This window comes from Coturnix japonica, chromosome 9, assembly GCF_001577835.2.
Source record: "Coturnix japonica isolate 7356 chromosome 9, Coturnix japonica 2.1, whole genome shotgun sequence".
Classification (NCBI taxonomy): domain Eukaryota; kingdom Metazoa; phylum Chordata; class Aves; order Galliformes; family Phasianidae; genus Coturnix; species Coturnix japonica.
In genome coordinates this window covers 6,645,429-6,670,886 of record NC_029524.1, presented here as the reverse complement: position 1 = coordinate 6,670,886, position 25,458 = coordinate 6,645,429, and the positions used below count along the sequence as shown (strand labels likewise).

Here is a 25,458-nt window from a genome sequence, read left to right as displayed (position 1 = left end):
TCTTATTGCCATGTTTTACTGCCAAACAGAAGTGGGACAGAAGACGGGAAACTGCTGGCAAACCTCAGCACTGAGAAACTGGATGGAAAAACTTAAGCAACCACACCTTCCTTCTGTATGGAAAGCTGGTGCACAGTAAAACTGGATTTGAATTTACGGTTCAGTATCTAGCAGGTTCCTATGTGTGTGCTTTCAGTGCCATTTTCCCACCAAGTAACAGGTTACTTAGAGGATATCTTAGAAACATTCACATGCAGATGCAATGCAAAGACATTCTGTGCTGAATTTTCAGTCTAAATTGTTTACCTTTCTTATCTAACTACAAACACCCTGAGAATTTTAAACACCGCCGTTTTCATTGGTCAAGTATTTTAGACCTTTCCTTTGACTAGAGAGCATTAATTAGAAATGCACACAAACACTACAAAACAAAGGCAGATAAACAAACGTTTTCCCCATTGCCCTATTCTGTTTTTCAGATCTATCAAATTTAACTAAGTCTCAAAGTTACAGATTGGAACATCTAACCTGGACATGTAATATTCCAATATGTTTCTTTTATGAACATACTTTTCCAGCTGCTGAAGTTTACTGCTGACTGAGTTGTACCCACTACAGCCTTAATCCATACTGCTCATTATTGCCTACATTTAGGAAAATGACACTTTAACTCAGGACGGACATGGAAAGACACTTGGAAATTTCAAAAGTGCTTTCATTAGAAAATATCATTTATCAAAACCAAAAACCAATACTTGCCAACAACAGCACTACCACCAAGAAATAAACAGATCTCACACACACATCCGCTCAGGATTCGCTGTCTTATTTACTTCTGTGAATAAGCCTCACAGACAAGTAGGCTGCCCAAGAAGCAAAACCCTTACTGAAAGAAGAACACCAGCAACTCCCCTGCTGTCCTGGCAGAGAACAACTGCAGGATGCTGCCTGGTCATGCATGGCTGCTGGCAACCCCTGGGCACAGTGCCCAGGCACTGACTCGCTGCTCACATATCAATGACAGGGACCTGGCACACCAGCCACTTTAACATACCAAAGTGCTTCTGGTATGGGAACACTTTAATGTTAGAAAACAAACAAAAAACATCTGCACATCTTCCTATCCATTAAAACTTCAATAATCTCAATTTTTAATTTCAGTTTGAGGAAGTTTTTCTCCCTAAACACCATGGAAAGTCTCAACAAAACTCACTAGTTAAAAGTAATTTAAAGCAACATCCTTTCTATCACCATTCTCCACTTACAGAAGGGTATCAGAATGCTGCTCTTAAATAAGAGCAGAAAGAAGCAGTAGGTTCTTGTTACCACTTCTGGAAGCTTTGCCAACTAGTAAATCAACAGCCTTTGGCCTCTTTCACCATTCACATTGTAACTTGACAAAGTTGAAATAATAAATCAAACAGTCAAAAACTGATCTTTCTGAGTAACACTTGGGATTCTTTCTCCCCTTCCTGATGTTTGAGTGTCCATCTTTAAACACATCTCCCTCCTTGGCCATTTTTGCGTAAAGTTTCTACTGTAAAGGGCTGGTAAGGCCTATGGTAAGTGCCATAATCTTTTGAACGTTCAATCACACACTTTACTTTACAGCTTTCAGAACCTCTCCCTGCCCTCACTACTGACATATGCCAAGAAAGTAACTGTCTGAGGGGTTGCAAGAGAACAGCCATGGAGCCAAGATTATTCAGAGCTGATTAAACAGACACATAAAACCAAAACATGAAATCAGCAGACAGACCTCACAATGATTCCTTAGAAATAGCGTGTGAGTAGAAAGACACTGCCCTCTAGTGCATCAGTTTTTAACCACATTTAAACTGCAAGTTAGTAAAAATACTTCAATCTTGTCCTTCTAATACCAGTACTGCAATAATATTCTTTAGTAATTTGATAAATTTCCCAATAAGTATTTGCTGCCTGGTAGACACTTTTTAACCTCGAATGTAGGGCAGCTGTGTTTAATATATATATATATTTTAGCATGAAGGTGCCATAAAATGTTCTGGAAGGAAGAGCAGGCGCACACAGTCATAGAACTGCCCGACCTCACTGACCATTTGCAGCCTGCTGACAAACAGTTCAGAAGCCTAAATAATCTCAACTATAATTTGAAGATTAATGTTTTTGGAAACGACAATAAAAATGAACCACACACTCTACTCCCTAAAATACTATTTACCAAGTAGCACTTACGGTGTTCTCAATCATCACAAGCAATCCTTGTTCTGCTCATCACAGCCAGAACCTTCCTGCAGCCCCCAGGTATCTGCACCAGGCACCCTGAGCACTGCAGCACTCCCCTGTTGCAAGGAAAGGCTCTTCTTGTACCTCACTGCTCATCTCTCTTGCCTCTTCTTTTATTATCTCTTTGCCAAAGTGAGGAAGAGCACAGATTCTGTATCAAACTCCAGCCACCATAATGACCCAAGATCTAAACTCACATCTTCATTGATAGATAAACTCCTACCTTCATTGCTCTGCTGCTTGTTTTGTTCATTTGTTTTTATTTCAGGTCTATGGCTTCTTTGGCTGCTACACAGGAACGGATCTTTAAACAATAACACAAACTTCCAAAAGCAATACAGGTAATCTTGGATATCACAGCTCTCTAAATTAAGATCCTATGCAAACTTAAAGATGTACAGTACCTAGCTTCAAATAATTTTAGCTTGAAGTGGACATACACTTAGCTCTGTTAAGAATCAGAAGCTTTATTTTAATTTGAGGTTATATTTATTTACTCAAATTAATTAGGCTAATCTAGCCCAATGCAATTTGCACATCAGAAAGCCATCTTCTAAAAGGTAATGCAATTCAGTACACAGATCCATGATCTACATTCAGATTTGCCACTGACATACAGATGACCTCAGATCATTCTCATCACTCCATTCAATTTCTGAAAGGGAAATAACAAGTTTTGCAGCTCCCACAAGGTACAGGAATTACATGCTCTACACACAAAAACTGAGAACTACCATGTACCTATTTAAAAAGCTGTACCAAATAAACCTCTTCGTTAACTTTCACTACGAGTATCTGGGCAGTGAAGAAATGTATGATATGAAAGACCAAAGTCAAAGAAGAACCCTGATATTCAGAGTCAAAGGCACCTCGTGCCATTTTCACATTTACTCCCTTGCTAACACGTGCTATGAGCTACTAAGAAATATTATCTTCCTAGTGGAGAAAAAAAATAAAGTAAGGCTACTTGTTAATTCCAAAACTCGGAACTGAATAGCATCAGGGCAAGCATGGCAATCAACCATCATAATGAACTGTTGTGTCAAGCTTAGATGGAATTACCTAGCTTAGGTAATTTCTAAGTCTAAAGACTGAAAACATAAGTCATTTAAGTAGGTCAACATCAACATTCCCTAACCTTCCAGTGTTCAGAGCAAGTTGTTTGCATAATAGGAAAAGCTAAAACTCATAAGATCTTAAGCCCTATGCTACCAATTATATTTGAAGAACAGAGCACTGATCACAGGCAGACAAAATTCTGACCTGTGCCCAGAAGCCTTTACTTTGCACAACACCAACTCCTCTCTGTCAACTCCTTTCTGTTTCTTTACAGGGCATCAAAGCAGCATGAATGAAAAAAGACTCTATATGCCCTTTTCTCTTCAAAAATACAAAATTAAACAAACAAAAAAAAAAGTAACTAACAACACAAGCCCTGATCTTTGAACACTACAAAACCATCAGCCTCTTGAACCAGCAGTTTCATACTGAAATTAAACCTCCCTCTCTGCACTACAAACACATATTAGCCAAAAAGATCACCTTAATGGAGACCGAGAGAATAAAAGTTCTCCAGTTAAAGGCTGGGCAATCCTTTTCCAAGCAAAAATTCTATTAAAGACCTAAACATGGAGGGCACTGACTACTTTTCTTTATTACCTTTAATTATAATTTAGAGAAAGACAAAGGGAAATATTTTTGCTTGCCTAAAATAAGAACTTTAAGCCACTTACACCAGCCAAACAATAAATAAAAGGTAGCAGCTTTCTTTTCTTCCCCCCTACTTGCTCTGCTGGACTAGAAATGTTACCATAGAAAGTAAAATACATGGAATAAAAAGCTCTCAAAAGGCAGACTGCAAAAACCCTTACCTTTTTGAAAACCTTTCCTGATGGCTGGATTTCATCTTCCTCCTTCAGGATTTCCCGCGTTCCTAGGAGCTTTTTGTCCTTATACTTAGTTTTAGCATACTTAAAAACTTTGTCAAGTGTATCACAGCCAGGATACAGAACAGAAGCTAAGCAGTGCATACTGTTAACAGACCTGTACGCACCCCCAGGCCTGTTATTCACAGGTCTAGCCTTAACCTGCTTGGATTTTGCTATAGCCTGCCTCGAGCCTGAAAATATGTACCAAGGAATGTATGTTAAAACCGTGTACATCAAGATGATAAAGTTTATAAACTGCAGAAGAACGGGGTTGATGTTATGCTTCAACTTCATTTTGGCTCCTTGCGACAGTTACAGGGGAGAGTTTGAGACCATGGAGCAATCAGACAGGGATCCAGAAAGATCTGCAAAAAAAAGAGAAACAAAAAGTTAACAGTGAACTGTACTTGAGAATGCTTTCAAACACGTGTTACAATACATATCAGAAGTAGGCCTCTGCATGCAGAAATCAGGCCAGGAGCCTTAATCCCCAACACAAACACCACAAGCCACCCATACTGAGTAAACACTCTTCCACTGCATTTAACAGGCTGAAGTGCTGTTGGTATTTGCATTTCTTTGGACGTTGAACAGTACAAACACAGAACTGTTAGGGAATTCAGGACACATAACAATTCAGAACAAACACAATTCATCCACAATTTCAAATTCCCTTGGATCACATCAGAACACCTGCATGTATATCTGAACAGCAATCTGCACGTCCTTCTGCTGTAAGTGATCGACCTCCATACAGAATGGAAGAACAAGTCACAAAATTATTCTGTATGAGGGAAACCTGATCACGGGTGACTCAGCCACTCATCAGCCCAAGTCCATGCAACAGAACTATGAAGAGATTGTACAGCTTCCTCCAGTGCTCTTACAACACCAGCATACTACATTTACTTCTTTTTTAAGCATATTTTATCATACCTAATGGATATAATGATGCAGTGCGTTCTATTGCAGAGCAAATGAATTAGTATGACTATCCAAAAGATCCACGCAATCAACAAAATTAATTCAAATTACTACAGCAGATCAAAGGCAATTGTCATAATGGTTGAAGATGAATTTCTGCAACAGCAAACGAGTTACCCATGACAAAAATGGTTTTGCCCATAAAAGCAAAACAGTCTAACTATAATTACATATCATTCAGTTAACTCTTCAAATGTATTGATACAACTACATGAAGAACAATAACATCAGTCAGAAAACTAACACTGACTGTTCTTACTTAATGAACTAAGTTCCCATTCACAGGCTACGATGCCAATCCCATATCAGTTTTGCTGATGTCTCACAACATCCACCAACCTCAAAAACCCAAATAAAAAGAAACGTTAGTAGAAAAAAAAGCTTATATCGCAATAGATAATACTCAGTAATGGAAAGAAACCTCACTTTATCACAAGCATTAGATTTGAACATCCTTTTGTAATTGAGTGTGTGGGATGATATTAATTCCATCCATCTCCAAAATATTCACTTTCTTTGAACTCCAAGCAGAAGTATTTCTGCAAAGCACCCAGAGACCAAGATTAATTCAAGCACAGGAGCCCTTCCTTGTAGGCACTAACTGGAGCAAGCAGCAGAGGGGGAAAGGAGCTTAAAACCTAAAACGGAACAGTGTATATGTATTATTTTTAAGATCAAAGGCAAAACAAGCAATGATAAAAAAAAAAAATCTTAAGTAGGCTAAAGGGCAAATGCAGTAATCGTTTGAGGAGACTTATGTTCTTAGACTGTCACTGAAGGATACGTACATGGAAATAACCACGTGCCAGACAATAAGCTGCTGTTGTCCAGAAAAATGATGGCGCTGTTGATAACAGCACAGAACGTGACGTTTTCATGCTGAATTCTGAGTTCAGCAATAAGAAGTTAGCCTGTTTTTCAGGAAGGAACACACCATGGAATTGTGTCTGGCCCAGATCAGGGCAGAGGGGAGAAGACACTTTTTCCTTATAAAGCTGAAAAAGTTATTTGTGGCTACGCAGTAGAAAAGGAATTTATCCAAACTCTGTGACAAGCAAGAAATAAAGACAACTGACTTAATACCTTCTGGAAAATTCTTCTCAAAGAAAGTCCCTGTCTGAAAAAACAAACAAGCTGCCCAGAAACATTCACTTCGTTCAGCAGCAAGAAGAGGCAGCCAGCACACACACTGCTGAGTCCAGGGCAGCCACCGGCAGTGCTCAGCACTGATCCCGCTTAGCACGTAAGCAGTGATTTGGCCTGATAGACTTCTTACACTAATGCTGTCACACCCTTTTGGTTTAGAAGCAAACTTTTGTTAAATGAGAAATAAAATCCTTACAGGAATGTGTTTACTAATTGATCGGCTTATAGCAATTGCACTACAATAGAAGCATAAGTTAATAAGAAAAAGAAACCTTATGCAACTTTTTATTATGGCGGGTACAGGTACATCAGCTGATACAAGATGCTCTGTCTCAGTTTACTCAACAGGTAAGATCTAAAAGTGGAAAATCCCAATTACATATGTCAGTTACAAAAGATATCACTGCTCCTTTGCTGGTGTCCTGTAACATACACAAACAGAATCTTTTGCTCACCTACCACTGCATTGTATCACCTTGGAGAGTCCAGGCCCATGATATTAAGACAAACCATGTTACAACATGCAGCAGGATGGTCCTAGACTATGTCTGTATCTATCTACTATAGACAAAGGCTTTATTTATCACCCTTTGGGGGAAATAAGTCATACTTAAAATGCATACCAGCAACTCCGATTTAAAATATGCAGCACAGGCAACACTTCTTACCTATTATTCCTTGACTACATACACTCTAATTTACAAAGCCATTCACTCCTCAGGCAGATTATCTCTTCCACAAGACTGTTTTGGAGGCTGGGCCAGTCAGAGGTTAAGTATTGAGGTGCTTCCATCCATCTTCTACCAAACACAGCAACTATGCTAGTTTACATCTGAACTTTAAGTGTTTCTTTGCTGATATTTATCTTACAAAAGGAAGAGTTCTAGAAGTTGCTGTTCCTTATTTTTAAACATTCACGTATTTACCTGCATAAAAATGGGAAAGTCAAACACAGAGCCCAATGGCCCAGCTGACCGGGAGCCTCACAGCCCAACCAACACACAGGCTGTGATCCGGAGAGCAGTGCTGGTGCTAAGCACACCTCCCTGAGTCCCAGCCCTGTTGGCAGCTTGGGCCTTCCCATACACAAGGCACATCTGGATACACAGACACTGGGGAGAGGCAACAGCAGGGCAGCGTGTGACAGTGCTGGGCAGCCACAGCAGCAGTTCCCACGTGGCTCAAGCACATTTAATGCTGGGCTGCTAATAAAAACAGAGCATTTGTTTACAAAATCCAGCCCTTCCCTGCCATTGTCCCACTGCTTTAGTGGCTGTGTGGCTAGAAACAAGTCCGATTAGTTCGCTGATCCACTTTAAACCTTCTTGCCAGGCCAGAAGTGTGGACCTCCCTTTGTATCAACTCCGGCCCTTCCTGGAGCCTGGCATATCATTACAGGAACCTAAATCAAAAGAAAAGCAATGCTACAGACACCTAAACCTGAACCTACCGTCACCTGTGGCACATAAACATCCTTCGAAGATACTAACATCAGTTGAAAAAACAGCCTTCCCTGCAGTTCTGACCATAGCAACCTTCCTGCTCATATTGTTTTAAAATGTATTTTCCTTAAGCTTTTAACTTAAGTCTGATGAAAGGTTTCATGGATTGGCAAATCAATCTTCTACTAATAAGAGTAACTAAAATCAAGTCCAAGGTAGTGAAGTTGATGGACGAAGTGCCTGACTACAACTGAAGATATCAGAGTAACTTTGACATCTACATATTAAACATCAAAAATAGGTAAACACCAAATTCCCAAGTACACTATTAGGTTTTTAAACCATAGCTATGAATCATAAATCAAAGAGCAGTTAAACAAGGACACCAACACTGCAGCACATACAAGTATGGGAGAGCTTTGCATAAAGAATTAAATGGAAGCTTCAACATTATCCCCAGCTCTAGCTATGGAGAAGGGGAGCCACAGCCCAGTCATCACTGCCTCTTCATCCTTCTTCAAATTGCAACTTACTGCCATTTTCCTATTGTTTAAGACAATCCTGCTAAGTACGTCCACTGGGAGGCAGACTCTGCTTTCAATATGAATGGAAAGAAAAGACCAGAATGGTGTGATATGCGTTTTCTACTATAAAACACAACCTGAGTTCACTTCTCTTACTTCTGGGAAAGCTGAAAGGCCATGCTGTGAAACAGGCTTCTTTTGGAGGGTAGGGGAGGGAGGTATTGATGGAAAACAAACAAAAACCAATCAAAATAGAAATCAGTGTCCTGTTTCTGTATGCTCACTCTGTGCATTGCATAATATTTCTTATCAGACAAATGTGATTAATGTAATATCAGAAATTTCTAGCATGCACAGAGATGTTCTCATTTACTTTTAGATGAGCTGCTTTCCTATAATGTGATGGTAAACATTATCTGTTAACCTATATTCCCTTCAAATAGCAAACTAACAAACAAAAAACCCATATGGCCAGCTGTAAAGTCAGGTAAAACCCTGTATTTTTACACAAAGGTCTTCCTTAACATTTCTTTTTGACTTTATGGGCTTCTGCTACAGATAACTTTAATCCAGAACCTCTTTAAAGAGCAAGCAGCAGGCAAACACACTGAAGTCAATCAACAAAGTAGAGACCAAAATGATGTCACAGGCTTCTGAAGAAAAAGTAAAGATTCATTCTAAGTCTTTAAAGAAGTTCTTTGCAAGAAAAGTACCAGCCAGATGAACTACACTTTCAAGAGGAGCTGAACCCATTTTAAAGGGATAAGAACATCCACAGCTCAATGAAAGACATCGGACTGATGAAGTGGCACATTTCACCACTTAAACGGATGGGCTGAACTGCTGACACTTTAAATACACTTTTTATTTTGAAGAACAAATACATATTCAGGCTCTAATTCCTTTGTTTTGTTTTTGTTTGCAACATAGTCACATCCAGCCAGCTACAAGAATTTACCAGCAAAAAATGTAATGATTAACTCCCCAGGAACATCAGCCCTTCTCCCCTCACCTTCTGCTGCAGTGACTGCACCTCCAGACCAGGGGAAGCTCCTTAACAGCTCATCTTATCGCTGGGAGCTGGGAGCAGAGATAAACCCCAACTCACACAACCTCCCTCCAGGCAGTTGTAGACAGCAATGAAGTCTCCTCTGAACCTCCTCTCCTTCAGACTGAACACCCCAGTTCCGTCAACTGTTCATTTTAGACTGCTTACATTAATACCTGTGAAATCCCATCTCCAAACAGAGCTTTACTGACAGTTGCCCAGGACTCCCAAGCTGCATTTTCTCAGAAATACTCTAAGTCAGATTTGAACATATAATCCACCTGAACAACAACACACAGACACTGCTTTTCTCCTCAGAACCTAATATCACATTCTTACATGGCTTATTTAACTCCAGTATTCATGCAGGCTCAAACTAAGCTAAACCATAACTTATACTCACTGGAATACTGCACAACACAGTTATTTGCACAAGCATCAGCTGAATGTGCCCCATGTGCAGAAGCATGACACCAGGTCATACATAACATTAAGTCACTAGCTCCAGCTTTGTCACAGATGCACCACACTGTTCTCTGCAACATCTCAGCTGGTTATAAGACTCCCTGAGCTAAGCACATTCAGAAGGCCAGGCAGCAGGCTGCCTCAGCTGCTCCACTCTGCCCTCCATCCCCCATGTATCCAGGTTAACTCCACAGCAGACAGCACTCTTTGCACCCAAGAAGTGTGTAGAGGCAACACAGGGCTGCTGCAGAGAAGCTTAAAACAGACAAGCAGGCTGCTTTGCTGCAGCCCTTGCATGCTCTGATTATCTAGGAGAAGTGGGAAGAACCTGAAATTCATTTGAGTTTTACTTAAATATCAGGATGCCTAACATGCTCATTTGAAAGATCACACTGTTTTCTAACCCAAGACATAAGAGGACACAAGGACTACCTTCTTCCTTAGCTGCAGAGTGAATACCCTTTTCTCTCTTTTTATAATCCCCTCCCTTTTTTGTAAGCAAAGGCAGGCAGGACCGGCCATGAGCATGCCTGACCATCCCAGAATACAAAACAAAGGCAAAACAAAGACTTATTAAATTAGATGTCTTTTTATTCTAAGAGCACTGATAAGCACTACAAGCACCATCCCCAGCTTCAGCTCACTATTCATCACCTTGCAAAAATAAATCTACAAACTCAAGTGTTGAAAGTCAAAATTACATCCAGCAACCACTGCTGGGGGCCAGAGCGAATAAAGCTGAGGAGGTAATTAACTACTCACAGAGGTTAATTCAAGTCCTTAGAATCAGAATACAAATATCATTCAGGTAAAGAGCCTCTGGCAGAAGGGAATTCTATTTCTCTATTCAGAAAGGGCACGTTCCACCATTCCACAGAACATACTGAGCCTTAAAACTTTGCTATTCAGAAGTCACACCACAGGCTTGGTGCAATAAACTTGCCATCACACACACACAGATGCATGTCACTGCACTAACTGCCGTGTCTGCTCAAGAAGCAAGGAACCCATGTATAGCCTCCCCACGGACACTGAGATTTCACACACGTCTCTTGGCTGTCAACCTGCACAAAACATAGCAAGTTCTATATCCTGCCCTGGAGAGCAAGAGGAGGAAAGAACACTTACTCACTGCTGCTTTTGACTGTGAAAATCTGCAATTCAGTAACTTTTGATAAACCCTGCATTATCTTCCCTGCTTTTCAAGAAGCTAATGAAACTGAAAGCCAGCCTGTCCCACACCAGGTGTTGTAATGAGCCAGCACTGCTTGCTAATTGACAACAATCACAAACACCGACACACGACTTCCCAAAACACACGTGCTGACAAATTGCCGCCTCCTCCTGTGGGATTACATACACTGAGCACCACGATGACTTCCCATGAGCCGGAGACTTGCTCAAGGGACACAGAAACACTTGTGAGGGCAATTCCTTCCTGGAATCAATGGAGACAGCTGCAAAACAACTCACGAGTATTGAGCAGTATTTCCCTAGTTGATTTAGAAGCTAATGCGGAATGAGATTTGTGCTTTCTTCACAGATCTCAACTTCTGTTTCACCTGTAGCCCTGGATTTAATAATGGTCATGCAGGAGGGGCAACTGGGGTGCGACTTGTCAAGGTTATTTCCTTCAATATCTTCAGAATTGCACCTAGAAGCAGAGTACTGAAATCTTCAAGGGCTCTTCAGGCCTAATTACACTGCAAACCACCATGTAGATCAGGATCTCAGGACGGAGAGCAGCTCTAACAGCAAAATCAAACAAATAACGCCTTGCCATTCGAGAGGTTCTTAAGATTGCCTGAAGTGCTTGCAATATTCCTCCAAGTACGAGAAACAAACTTGCACTGCCAGCCAGCACACAGCTCTCCATAAGCTGGCTAAAGACTTACGCCACATGGGCAGCAGCTACCTGGAGACACAGGGTGACTCTAAGGGGAAGGGACCACAGGGGTCTCCAGTTCCACCCTCAGCTCAAAGCAGGGTGACCCAGGGGAGGAGACCTCCCTTCTGAGGGCTCTGCGCAATTACATCTCGAAAACTCCAAGGAAGAAGATGGGACAGCAATGCTCTGGAGGTAGCCTGGTGAGCCCTGAGAGGAAGGGGATGATTTGCTGCAGTAGGGCACATCGTGGTTATCAGGGTCACCAGGTGAGGCCCAGCAATCCACCAGGACAGCCCTGCAAAGGCTGAGTTTGCTTAGTAACCAGCAGCACGCGAAATGGATAGAAATCAAAGCCAAGTCTTCTTAGTGTTAATACACCTTACTTAGTAGTACTAAGTCGCATCTTAGGGCCATATTCAGATGGCCTAAATTCCACATAAATCCTACTGCCTCCTATTTCTTATTAGCTGGCTTTCAGTCAGCTCCCCATTCAGCATCTTATGTAAATTCTCTGAATTGCTCTCCAAAAACAACAGGATTTTTCCACGGTCTGAGAAAAGTGGCTTCAGTGCAATCGCAGCCACCTGAAGTTGCTCTGTAAGGCCCTGCAGCACATCAGGCTGCATTACTCCTTTGGCCCCATCACTGCGGCAGGAAGCAGCAGTTTGTCAAGGAAAGTTTTGATTTTGCTGCTCTTCCACTGGAAAAAAAAAATAAGAAAAAAGCACTTTTAAACAAAATGCAGATTTCTATACAATTCAGGACACCATTCTTTGTGCTCCCCTCTGGAACACAACTCCACACCTGGGTCTCCTTGAACACGGATGCTCCACTCACAGTTCTCTCATGTTTGGTCCTAAGCCACAGGACCTTATTTAATTAGGATCTTCCACATAAGAAAGACGGACTAAGGAGATGGAAGCACCCTCACCCTTCTCAGAAGGGGAACCAGCACCTTGCCCTGGCAGCTCACCCCACGGCCTGAGGCCTGAGCACAGCCAGCAGGCACTGATCCCAGCAGCAGAGCCGTACCACAGTGCCCAGCACAGCCAGCAGGGCACAGCGACTTCTAAAACTATCTAAGAAACATTCACCGCTGGTTTTGTCCTTTGTTTGCACAAACTCTGGTTTGATAACAGCGCTTTTTGAAAGTTAAAAGAGCGCATGAATTTACACACAACATCTTCACGTTCGGTGTTAGCAAATCCAATTGATTGGCCAGAAGATACATTTGAGAACCTCGAGTTTTTCAACAAACTGCAGTGTTTTGCTTGTTTGCTGCATTCCAACTGTTACAGAATCACAGAATGACCCAGGTTGGAAGGGACCTCAAGGATCATGTAGTTCCAACCCCCCTGCCTGGCAGGGCCACCGAACATACACCTTTACTAGATCAGGTTGCCCAGGGCCCCGTCCAACCTGGTCTTGAACACCTCCAAGGACGGGGCATCCACAACCTCCACTGGGGCAGCCTGTTCCAGACCTAACCACTCTCCTAGTGAAGAACTTCCCCCTAACATCCAACCTAAATCTTCCCTCTTTTAATTTAAAACCATTTCCCCGTGTCCTGCTATTGTCAGCCCTTTCCAAGAGTTTACTCCCCTCCTGGGAGTAAGTTCCCTTCAGGTACTGAAAGGCTGCAATGAGGTCACCCCGAAACCTTCTCTTCTCTTCTTACATGTCATTACATATAGCTTACACAGCGGTGGGCCTTTTTTTTTGGGGGGGGGGGGTACAGCTTCAAGAAGCTCAGAAGGCGACCCAGCAATGCTTCCTTCCAGCTGCCCTCATGCAGCCCACGGTTCTAATTTCCCCGGAGGTTTCTGCGTGCTGACTGTACACTCCCTGTGCCCAGCTCGCACCACCCAAGCCCGGCGCTGCTCAGGGCGACGGCCGCGGCTCCGGAACGCGCTCCTACCCGCACAGCTCGGCCGAAAGCATCGGACCGCAGCACGTAGCGCAGCAGCCCGGCTCCGTTGGGCGCTACGAGGACCTGCCCCCACTCACCGCAGTCGGAGGGTCCCTCCGCTCCCCTGGGCTCAGCTCCTGCTCGGCCGCCCGCCGCCGGGCGCGCTCATCCCGTATGCGGCTGGGCGCCTCCCGATTGGACGCCGGGCGGTGGCGCGCGGGGCCGGGCTGAGCAGCAATGGCGGAGAGGGGTTACTACAGGTCAGCGGCGGTGGGCGGGCTGAGGGAGGGGAGGAGCTTGTCACAGAGCTACGAGGAGTGAAGGGGATTTGTGGGCCTGAATGGAGATGTGAGCTGATCGCCTTGTGTAAGCCATGTGTGAAGGGCTGTCAGCTCCTTGTAGTTATGACGTGAACCGAAGGACACGGTCTGACATCAGCTGTCACCTACAGGGCAGGCTCCTGTCGGCCATTACTGAAGACCCTTCCACACAGACACCTCAGATCCTGCAAATGGCCCTTCGGAATAGAAGGCTTTAATTCAACCACATACAATCCAGTCAAATAACAACAAAAACACTTAGAACTACTGTAAATCAGTAGTAAGCCATCTGTTTAAATAACACATGCCTACATGTATTCAGCATTCTCTTGAGCATCTTTATAGATTCCTGATTAACATCCAGCACAGGCAAAGCTTGTATTGATTTCACTGATTGTGTCATACCTTTTAACTGGATTTAACTGAATTGGTACAGAATAGGAAAGATGTAGAGGGTTGGGAGGGTATCAGTGTAATGGGTGTTTTACACTGTAATGCTTTCCTTGTTCAACTTCATGCTGAATATCCCAACTGAAGAACTTGGGGATTTATGGTAACCCAATGATCACAGAATGATTGATAAGCCATGATTCTAATGGGAAATTCAAACTACAGCAGACACTGTATGACACAAAATGTACAAGACACAAAATGTATAAGACACTGGCGACTGTGGGAGGCTGTGACCTTTCATATATAAACTGTATGTAATGCCAAGTAAAAGTAATAGCTGATTTATATTAAAAACATTAAAAAGGCACAATAGCACAATTAAAGGCTATTAAAAAGGGGTTTTTTTTTCACCCTGGAGCACTAAAAGAGTTAAGGAGTGGCTGCAAAATCATTAATGGCTGCTACAGATTGCACTGATGTATTCACGAACGCTTGTTTATTATGTTTAATTTCCAGTCAGCAAAACTCATTAGCTGTTCTCACTTCTAAAAGTTCCAGGCATCCAGTCAAGGGGAAAGTAACACTGCCATATGTTTTGATCGACAACGGTGGATGAATAGCAAGCAGTAACTAGCAGGGAAGATTGCTTATGAAAATACTGATGAGGAAATGCAGTCAACTGACTCATCGGGAAAGAGAACAGAGAACCAATGTTATCTTGGTAAATATGGCCAATTCTAACTAGGATCCAGTGGGAATTAATAAAAACAAAGAGCAACACTGAAAGGGGAGAGTCTATGAATGGGTAAATGCATGTGGAAGGTTGGCGTTAATCTTTGATGAACAGACTGCTGTGTACTGATGCTGAGGAAGAAGCCAGAGGGGGAAAAAGAACGGTGTCACAGATATAACAGATGTGAAAGCTTTTAGCTAAAATTCCCTGGAGGGATACAAACAAAATTAAGCACTTCAAGAAGATACATACATTGAAACTAAAACCAAACTCACTTCTTATGTGAAACAGCAGGAACGATTAGAGAAGGACTGGGGTAGGACAAACCTCTTGGTCTGGATGGAATATATTTCTTCTGTGTGCCTCCAAACTTGTGACAAATAAATGACCCTATAATTAGTAATCTTTCTCCATGACTCACTACATAACTGAGAACAACAAATTAATATGCCATTACTCTAAATTAAATGGACCTTAACTAAAAAGTTGATGTTTTTAAACTGGTTTGTTTTTTTAGAACCTATTTTGTCAGCTACAACACCAACCAGTTTAACAAAGGGGCATTTACCCCCTGATTTTCCTAATTAAACCATCACATTGGCATTGCAGCGTTCTGTCTCTAAGGATATCCCAGTAGTGTGGCATTCCAGATGCCCTCTTAAAACAGGGAGAGGACTGAACTGCTGGTGCAGAGGCAGGGGATGCCAGCTGGGATGGGGCTGTGGCAGCAGGGACAGCTCGTGTTCCTAAGATCATCATTCCCAGAACTATTAATTTGGGGGTGTTGTTTTAAAGGATTGATTGTATTTTGGCTTTTTGTTTTACCCTAAAAGAAACAGCATGAGATTTCAGTGCTGAATAGCCTGCACGTACATGTCAGTACATTTGACTCATTTTTGTCCATGAAGCTTTTTGTTTCCAAATAAAGGAACAAATGAGTAAGTTGATACAGTTAGATTAAAAAGAGGCAAACTGTGGCATCATACCTCAAATGATTAATTATTTAGTAGAACATTTGGTATTGTGGTCGTAGCCAGAGCTAATAAGTACTGCCACTTCTCATAGAGAGAGATTGATGACATTAATAATAGGGTGATCAGGGGCATAGCGTAAAATTCATCATCACTTGACACAATTCAGCTTTGTTAATGCTTGAGTACTCCTTTAAATGCCTCTCTTACATTTTCTGTTACTACATATATATTGCCAACCTACTGCAATCAATCAGAGTGCCATGTAAGCATTAGCAATACGATAACCTCCTCCAGACTGAAATTTCCAGCTGGGGGATAGTGTGTAAATCTGCACAACAACCCACCAGGAGCACAGTGTGACACCGCGTGCTCCAGAACACAGCCATGCTATGAGAAACTGTCACCCACGGAAAATAGAGGGAGGATTAAAAATAGGTTTTATTTCTGCTGTTGAACTTCCTTGCTCGAAAGCCTCCTGTCATTTTCTAGGCCAGTGAAACTTTACAGTTGAGCTGACAGCACTAAAGGCAGCTGAGAGGAATCACAAGCATCTAACAGCGGCTCCAGCCTGCAGGAATAAAGGTGATCCTTACAAGCTCCAGAAACAGCAATGATCGAATTGGCCAAGCCCAGGTCTAAGCCCATGGCACTTATTTGAGGTCAGCCACACAGTGTTAGCATGCAGACAGCTGACACCTGCAGCATGTCCCAGTTCCATGGCACACCATAACCTGGTGCAGCCTCAGCTCTCCCAGACATGCCACAGGTTTAAGGCTGCAGTGCTGCTGGCACTGTAAGTTAGGCAGCACTGGGTGCTGCAGCATCCCATGTTACCTTGTGCAGCAATGACTGCCAGCCTGCCCAGCTCTGGGAAATCTGGATTGTCAAACTGCCTTAATAAGACTTAGTAGACTTGCCCAGGTGACCCTGTGCCCACCTCAGAAAGAAGAGGGAGAAAAGGCAGTTGCCAGGACAGACAGACCTGCTTTCTTCCACAATTCTGAATGAATAAGTACAATAGTGAAGCAGTGTTACAGGTGGAGTTGATGATAACTTGTATGTAATCAGACAGCAAGTGGCTCAAATAATCCAAGTGTGCCTTCCTGCTGTAGCAAGTGAAAGCTACAAAGGCTTCTGACATTTTGCCTCCTGTGTGAACAGAACCCCCGGTGTAACCCTCCCAACACATTTGCAGTGTACTTCTTTTCTAAGTCTGTGTAACAATTTCATGACAGAAATCGCTGCAAGCCCCACTGCATTTATACAACAGCTCTTTAAACATGTAATTAAGAGAATCCTAACCAACAGGAAAAGCTCAAACCTGAAAAGCAAAGCAAGGGTGAATGAATACTTTTCTTTCTCTGGGGTATGAGGTGAAGGTAAGTAACGGAGATGCTTTGGATGGAGCACAGCATGTTTCAGACGTAAAGCAAGCTGCAACATCATTCAAGCGATGGATGCATGCAGTGTGAGTCCATCAGGATCATGTAATTATAGAGAAATTCCTCCTGGAAAAACAAGGAGTTTTGTAAAAGCAGGCCATTGCCATTGCTCCCTCTTGTAATGCATAAGAAACAAAAGTTCCTTTTAAAAAGGAAAGCTGTTGCAGTGTGTGCCAGGTCTGGGCTGTTTGGTGACTCACAGAGGCCGAAGTGCTGTTGATCGATACATACCGGGTCTGACGACTCACACCACGTTACGTGTCCATGTATGAAATTGATTTTGAATCTGGAGTTGTTTGAATTCTAACATATGCATCTGATCTCACTCTGGCATAACAAATCAGTCACTTTAATACCCGTGAAATTTAGCCTGCAAAACAATAAGCTCATTGCACACACTTGGATTTCCTTCCTAGTGAAGGGCAGCACTGCTTCAATAAAGCTGTGAAACTTCAAAGGATTGGCTTTCAGGGAGCTGAGTGCAGGAGGGAGCAGCCACCCTCCCCCTCCCAGAGTCAAGGAGTGTAAGCTACCAAGGATTTGACTAAGCTCAACTAGCAAGTCTTACCCTAAGTTAGAGCTACAGCGTGCAGTTCTGCAGGCCATGCAGAGTGATAGCTGGAGGCTGGAGTGGACCTGGAGCCACACAGCAGCAGAGTAAGCAACCTGGGATGTGCTGATAGCAATGGGAGAAAGAAAAGTCAGCCCTTCCCTTATAAACTAATTTATGTCAGTTGCACAGGTCTATCAACAGCAATTGTTCAGGGACTTACACATCCATAGGTTCTTCTGGGCAGCACTGAGCAGAGTGTCAGATCTGCTCAATTCTGCATTTACAGAGCTCCCTGCTGACTGCCTCAGACAAATGATTCAATCTATTGCTTAAGGGGATCTTCAGTCTCCAAGATACTCCTCAGTAATGATATCAGGAGATTTATTGAGGTTTTCACTGATACACATACTCCTTTGCTTCACAATGATTACTTAGTGATTGAAAATCTGGCATCAGAGACAGCAGACAATGGAAAAGAACTTCACTTGCAGATAGATTTTCTGTGCCTAATAAAAAGTAATTAAAAAATCCAATACATTTGAAGGTTGTTTTTCTGCAGCAGTAGATGTACATATCAGCATTCTATACTACACTGTAAAAGTACATTAAAAAGCTACTAATGCAGAACCGAGCTCTCACAGTAACATCAGAATGTATGCATGTGAAATTAAAAAATATCAGGAAATATAAGAAAACATTCAGAGAATGGCAGGAGGAATAAAGATAAAAACCTTATTCAAGAATATACATGAGAAGGTGCAATAATGAAAACATGGTTTTATAATCCGACATCTTGGAACTGCTCTGAAGAAAATCTGAGAAGGCATCAATAATGGAAGACAGATTGATCTCTTAATGATTAAAGTGACACAACACTCCAAGTTCAGATGTAGGGTGGCTTGGGTTTCAGGAAAAGAGGTCAGTAATATCTGAGAGCACACGAAGAACTCATCCTCTCCTGACACAGGAAAGGTCTAAGGATTAGGAGGATTAAGGTTAAGACAGACAATTCATGTGTGAGGAAGGCTACAACCACGCTTCCTTACCAGCAGATAAATGAGGACATCCACATACCATGATCTGCAGCCCTGCAAAGCGTTTGCATTACCAGATAGTGAATCATGTGTGTTCTTCAAAACACCACACGATGTTCCTCTTATCTCTTCTGATATTTCCAGGATGTGAGCATTGCTGAGAAATGAAAGTTGAGTATGTGAGAATATGTATTACAAATCAGAAACAACAGATTGTACGTGCAGTTAATGCTTCTAAGGATTTATTTCCCCACACATTTACCTTAAGGGACCAAAGATTTGCAGGAGACCGTCCCTAACTGAAAGAAATGAGAAGTCCCAGAGGGGTGATCCACCTTGAACATGGGCTGTATTTCCTGCTGATGGCTGCATGCTGGAGATACCCAGGAGTTCTAACCCCAGTCCAAAGGCACATTAACTTTGGCAAAACAACAAACACAACTTTATCCTCTCCCAGCTAATCCATTTTGGGCTTGTCTTTAGACACACAGTGCAGACAAGGAGTGCTGCGTTCTGCAGCCAGCTGCCAGTTGACAACAAGACAGTACAGGTATTTAGAGATCTTCCAGAAACACAGCAGGTGTGGTTTTAGCTTATTAACCTCTCATGCTCTGACAGCTTGGGAAGAATTGAACACATGTTATCTAGTCATCACCTGGTTACTAATAGTATTTTACATTCTATCTGCACTTCATTCAGTGTTCTTTTGGTTGCCTTTAACAGACATTTTGTCTCATCTGTTTCTCTAGTTGAGACAGAATTTTGGAATTCCAACTGTTCTAATTGGTGCAGCTCAGCCGGGTCATGTTCTCACACAACCTGTTCTGCTCCTGGAAGACATTCTGAGAGAGATTACAGAGCTCAGCTGCACCTACTGAGTCAGCTGCCTTCGCTTCCAGCATGCGACGCTAGCGCAGGGAGCAGCGCTGGTTTAGCTTGTAGTGAGGTACTGCAGTTCACTGGGGAGGGTTAGGGTTTTAGGTCTGTAAAAGACAGCAGTGCTCTGTGATTCTGTAGTTGGCAGTGCAGTGGTGAACAATGAATGCGGTCACTAAAAGCACATGGTAGAAGATCTCATCTACGTGTGAAATCTGGATCCTTTGGGATACGATCAGCTGGAAGAGCTGCCATCAGGTGCTCTTTGCTTCTGCTGAGCCAATGAAAGCGTGACAGACCACTGAGAACAAATAGTTATTAATGAACTTAATTTTAAAAGCCCCAGTGTGTATCTCCTTCTCTTTCTTGTGTAAAGGATACCAGATTTTATAGCAATATATTTCATATATACATATCTTTCACTGGAGTAATACTAAGTAGCCTCACTCCTCATTCTAAGGTACCAACTGACCTCCAGCCCTGCTGAGAAACATCACCGTTGCCAAAGCAGTCTTCATTGAGAACAAAAAACCCCAACAATCAGCAAATAAGACTTCAATGCTTATATAAACAAAGCCTGAAGTTCTGACAGGCTCAGAATCCAGCATGGAAAGAATGCAAGCTTAAATACACTACTAAACTTTTTCAGATTGTTTGTGGTGCGAGTAAATATGTATTCCTTTAATTGTAGACTTACAAAGTGGCCTTCAACAAATTCTTATAGCCCACAGAACCCAGCCCCTGATTTAGCAAATACATATATGTGATGATATCATGGGAACTGAGTAACGTAAGTGCCAAAGAAGCCGTGTTTGAATGCCAGCTGTGCAGCCCCGCAGCTGTGCCCCGCTGTACACACAGACAGCAGAACTGCTGCTGGCATTGCCAGGAGGAGGTGTTATGTTTCAGCAATAGCTCTTCTAAAAGAACACAGCAAAACTGGCGCTAAGGAAGGAGAGAGCAACAACCAGGTACCCCTGTACCCCTCCTCTTTAACTGCACTTTTAGGGTCACCTGAACATTCTGCCTCATCCCCTGCCACACTTTTCCCTCCCTGCAAGAACTGCAGTCCTCATGGACAACTTTATCTGCTCGGGCAGATAACTCAGATGCACGTAGCTCAGCTGCTGCAATCCCTGCTATCGCTCACCTTTGCCCTTTTTCTTCCCCGTCCTCATCACTTGTTGTGAAGGCAGCACTGCCCTTGATCTCACAACAGCTGCTCTAGACTACGATCAAAGTTTAGAGGTCAGCAAATTAGCACAGAAGACACCAACCACAAGGAAAAGGCATTTTCATACTTGAAAAACAACATGCATGCTTCTGCTGCCACGTAACTGAAAACAAGGTTATGGTTAGACACATGACGATGAGTAACAAGGATGCAGATCAGTAGCTCTCGAGTTCACGGAGACGTGTTTATGGCACCAGAACAGCTTCCCATGCAAGGATTCATCATGCGCCATCACTGCCACCTCCCCTCTGTGTTTTTATTTTTCCTTCAGGAGCCAAAACTTCCAAATGTGACAGTAAGAATTGCAAATGATCTGACACAGAAAGCCGGATGCCATTTGTGGAAGCTCATGCATCCACATCCCATCTCATTGGCACTAACTGTGGTAATAGCCCCTCTTTGTGATGGCTTTCATGACCACAGCTCAATGGCTGCTCTCTGGCCTCAGCTCTGCTGCAACAGCCTTATCCAGATAGCTGGAACTGGGATGAGAAGAGCTACAGGCCGACCCCAGCTCCTTGCAGGACCCTTGGTCCTCCAGTGAGTGGCAGAAAAATGGGATAATTGGCCTTTGATGTCACTCAGAGCAGTAATTCCCTGTTCTCTGGGACTCGTGGCCAGCACTGGCAGAACACTTCTCACTGGGATCAGTGGAGGCACCGCTTCTCCACTAAGCCAGTTATTTTAAGTCACATCTGAACACGGAATTATCAGCTTAAGATCAGCCTTTCTCCCCTGCAGCAGGTTCAATTAGGTGCAATGCAAGTTAGCTAAAAAGCACAGTTACACCCTTCTCATTGGAGCCACTCTCCTGCTGGCTTCACTAGGCACTGGCTGCTGCTGAGCCAAGGGATTCACAGCCCAGCTCAGGAATGCGAGCAAACACCAGTGTGAGCGATGCACCCCACAGCCAGCATGGCCCTGCTGACACCTGGGGATGGCTGTGAGTCAGCACTGTGCTCTGTGCCACCTGCCTGCCAACAGCGTTCTTGCTGCTGGTTCTTATGTGCCTTCTCTTTAGCTCTCTAGCTCACCTCCTAAGTGAAACTAAACCAGAGCACAAGCTAAACACGCTTTGCCATGCTGCTCTCCCTTAGCCTGTGGTGCAGCTCCTTGTTCCCCTGGCACACACTCACATCTCAGGCTCCATGCAGCTCCTCCCCTTGCAGTAGTTCACCCATCTGTCCCCTCAGCCACATTTCTGACACAGCTCAGTGCCAAAAATAAACAAGATGTGGCTTCCCATCAGGGAAGAGGCACAAGCAGCAAGACAGCAGGGGGAACAACCAGACCTGCATTCACAGCCTGCCTCTGCATTGGATTGCACCAAGTTAGGGCTGCAGTTTAGCACTGATCAATTAAGTGGTTCAATCCTCGTTCACTTACTTTTATTGGGAAGGAATGGTCTGACAGCAGCTGAAATCACGGTTCTGGGTCAGTACATTCAGCCGTGTGTGCTTCACTTCCAGATTTGAAGTTCTAAATGGAAAACTCCGGTCTGCACCTCCTGCTTCTTTTCGTTAGTTGGCAACATTTGCTTGAAATTGATATTGAGCCAGGAAACCTTAGGAAAAAAACAACCAGAAAGGAACTCCAGGTGAACTGTGTGCAATCACACCTGGGAAGATTTCACTTACTTTTATCCATATTGCTGCCTTAAGGAAAATACTTATAAGAATCCAAAGACACCCTTCATATGAAAAAGACGAAATAATTCTGAAGCCAACAGTGAAAATCGTGATGGCATAATTTGCCTTTGGAACACAAAACCCTTTCCTTCAGCCCTACTGAATTTGATCTGGGCTGTGGTAGGGCAATGGCAACCCCAAGGGTGCTTTATACAGCACTGAGGTAAGCTGCAGGAGCCTACAAAGAGAACAAAGAAGGCTGATGAAAAGCCATCAGCCATCAGCAACCATGTGCAAAGCATGAAGGGGTTCTTAGCAATTCTAAACAGAAAGAGCCAACATCACTCTGTTCTCTGCTTTCTCCAGCACTTACCATCATGCACTATGAAATCCTACACAGAAAACATAGCAATAAGGTCATGCAGTATTGCAAGAATATCCTTTGAATACTGAAAAGGCCACATCACATATAATATCAGCAGAGCTGACAGCAGTGCCATACAGACATGTCAGCACCAATATCCAGCTGCTACTGTGAAGCACTGCAGACAAACAGGACCAGAAGCCTTTTAAAAGTGGGGATTTCCATACACCTACCCTTTTCCCCACAGGTTCGGACTGCCAGCCTATCAGTATTCAGAATCTGTGGAAGAGATTCTTGGAGAAGCAAGGCAAGTCTTTAGGATTCCAGCTCGTGAAGCAATTAGTTAAACCTGAAAGTCATCCTATGTTAATTCATACTTCTGGGTTTGTTCTTTCACGTGGATCGTTTTCTTACATAGTTTGCTTTTTAGTAATGCTTTACCTATAAACAATGTGTTTCATTTTCCTGTTTAGTAAGTAAAATATCAATTAGGAGTTAAGGCAGCTTTCAAAACAAACATCATCCAAAGGAGGAACTGGGGAGCTGCCTCTCCAGGCAGGTAAACAGCACTGCTGTCAGAAGGAGGCTGAGGTTGGTGTCTGTCACTTTCTGTTTTTACCTCCTCCACGTCATTCTGCCAGCACACCCACGCTGAGATAAGGATCAGAGCTTTTCACACCCATCAGTGGTTTTCTTCAAAGGCAGAGGAGCTGCACACTGCTGGCCCAGCTTCCAGCACTGGGTTATGAGGGGTGAGGTGCTCAGGGCTCGCTGGGATCAGGCCCCCACAGTAACTTATTGCATTTACACCAGGACAAGGGCCCAGGCTGTCCCCAGAGCAGTTACTGAACTCTGGTTTGTCTGTTACAACCTGATCAGCCCTTTGACTCCCCATTCCCCAAGTCCACCCTGATCCTGAGTCCCAGACCAGCCCCCAAAGCCAGTAGATGTATTTTTCCATTGAAATTTGCTTTCAGACACGAGGGAGGCTCTTTTCAGTGCCATCCCAACACACCTGTGACGTGTTCAGCACACATTAACTCCTTAAAGGTATATTTGAGCTGGGCTGTGTAGCACTTTTCTCTCTCTTTCTCTCTCTCCTTCTCAGTGCTGTTTGCATCTGAAATCTGAGCCCCATTTTCTCCCGCACAGCTTTCACACCGTGCTGTCCCGTGCTACGGGCAGACCACACGGCCACAGACAGGACATGCTGCAATTCAAGTGCCAAAAGTTGCTAAAGCGCTTATGCAAGTTAATTACTGTGCCTGTTTAATCCCACATAATGCAGATTAGCGCTGTCAACTACCCGCTCCGAGAGCGGTTGATGTAACAGCCCGGCCCGCCGTCATCCACATCATCACCCCGAGCCGCAGAATTGCTGATGGAGGTAGGAAGTCAATGCCGAGCAGGGATGGGAGCGGGGCCCTCTGGCACCATCTCCTGGCCGCAGGGAGCTGACACAAGAGCTGGGCACGGCGATAAAGTGCCCTTGATTATCAGCTTTGATCCCGTGCGCTGCTTTGGAACCTGTGGATGAAAACCTTCTGAAGAAGAGCTCGGAACCATGAAAGCGTCCCTCCTTCAGGACACGAGCCAGAATAAAGCCAACTCACCGCTGAGCGTCAGACAGCAACAGCTCAGACGTGAAAATGAACGGCAAGAGGCAGGGCAGCCTGATCTGAACGGCACAGCATCTACACGGGAGGGGGGTGGTGAAGGGGTGACTGGGAACTTCAGCTTCCCACAGTTTGAGTCAAATCTAACTGGATTTACTTACAATCGTTGCTCGAACGAGATGCCCTTTGGCATCAAAAAGTGCTTTTATAGCACCCGCTTATTCCTCAAAAGATGCAAACACAACATGCCCGGATGCACCATTTCATGCACTGAAGCCGTGTCATGCCTCAGGATTTCCAATAAGGCTTTTCCTGCTCTGCAGAAGGAGCAAAACCAGTTATCCTGACTGCAGGTGGTTACATGAACAACAGCGCTCGCATGACACCACTGTTAGCCGAGCTGCTGTAACAGCACCCATTTCCCCAACCCATGTATTATAGGACAGGTAAGCAAATATTTCCCACCTAACCAGCTCTGTGTGGTCAAATTACAGCCTTTTCCACCGCTGTTTGTGGCTGATAGAACTCAGTGTCACGGAGTTAACAGCAGCAGCGCTTAATGCCCGGCCCCGAACCTCCCTGCCCGCATGGCGCCCCCTGGCGGCCGCAGACGCAGCGCTCAGCCCCACAGCTCCTCCCTGAAGGGAAAAGAGAAAGGAAGGGCGGCAGGCGGAGGAACAAACTGATGCAAC

At 43.7% G+C, this 25,458-nt stretch overlaps 1 protein-coding gene across 3 annotated transcripts in view; it reads right to left on the bottom strand.

Annotated features, from left to right (window-relative positions):
- ACSL3 (acyl-CoA synthetase long chain family member 3) overlaps positions 1-13,834 on the bottom strand; it is a 33,615-nt gene extending 19,781 nt beyond the window's left edge. The window contains exons 1-2 of one of the 3 annotated variants that reach the window (XR_001557125.2): positions 13,698-13,834; positions 4,137-4,558 (exon numbers count right to left, since the gene is read on the bottom strand). Coding sequence is in view for 2 of the 3 variants with exons in the window: in XM_015871346.2 (XP_015726832.1) it covers positions 4,137-4,487 (351 nt within the window). In the remaining variant the exon portion in view is untranslated. Of the gene's footprint in view, positions 1-4,136; positions 4,559-13,608; positions 13,631-13,697 lie in introns of those variants that run through there. The other 2 variants (XM_015871346.2, XM_015871347.2) reach the window with 2 other exon arrangements.
- Between the last annotated feature and the right edge of the window lie 11,624 nt (positions 13,835-25,458).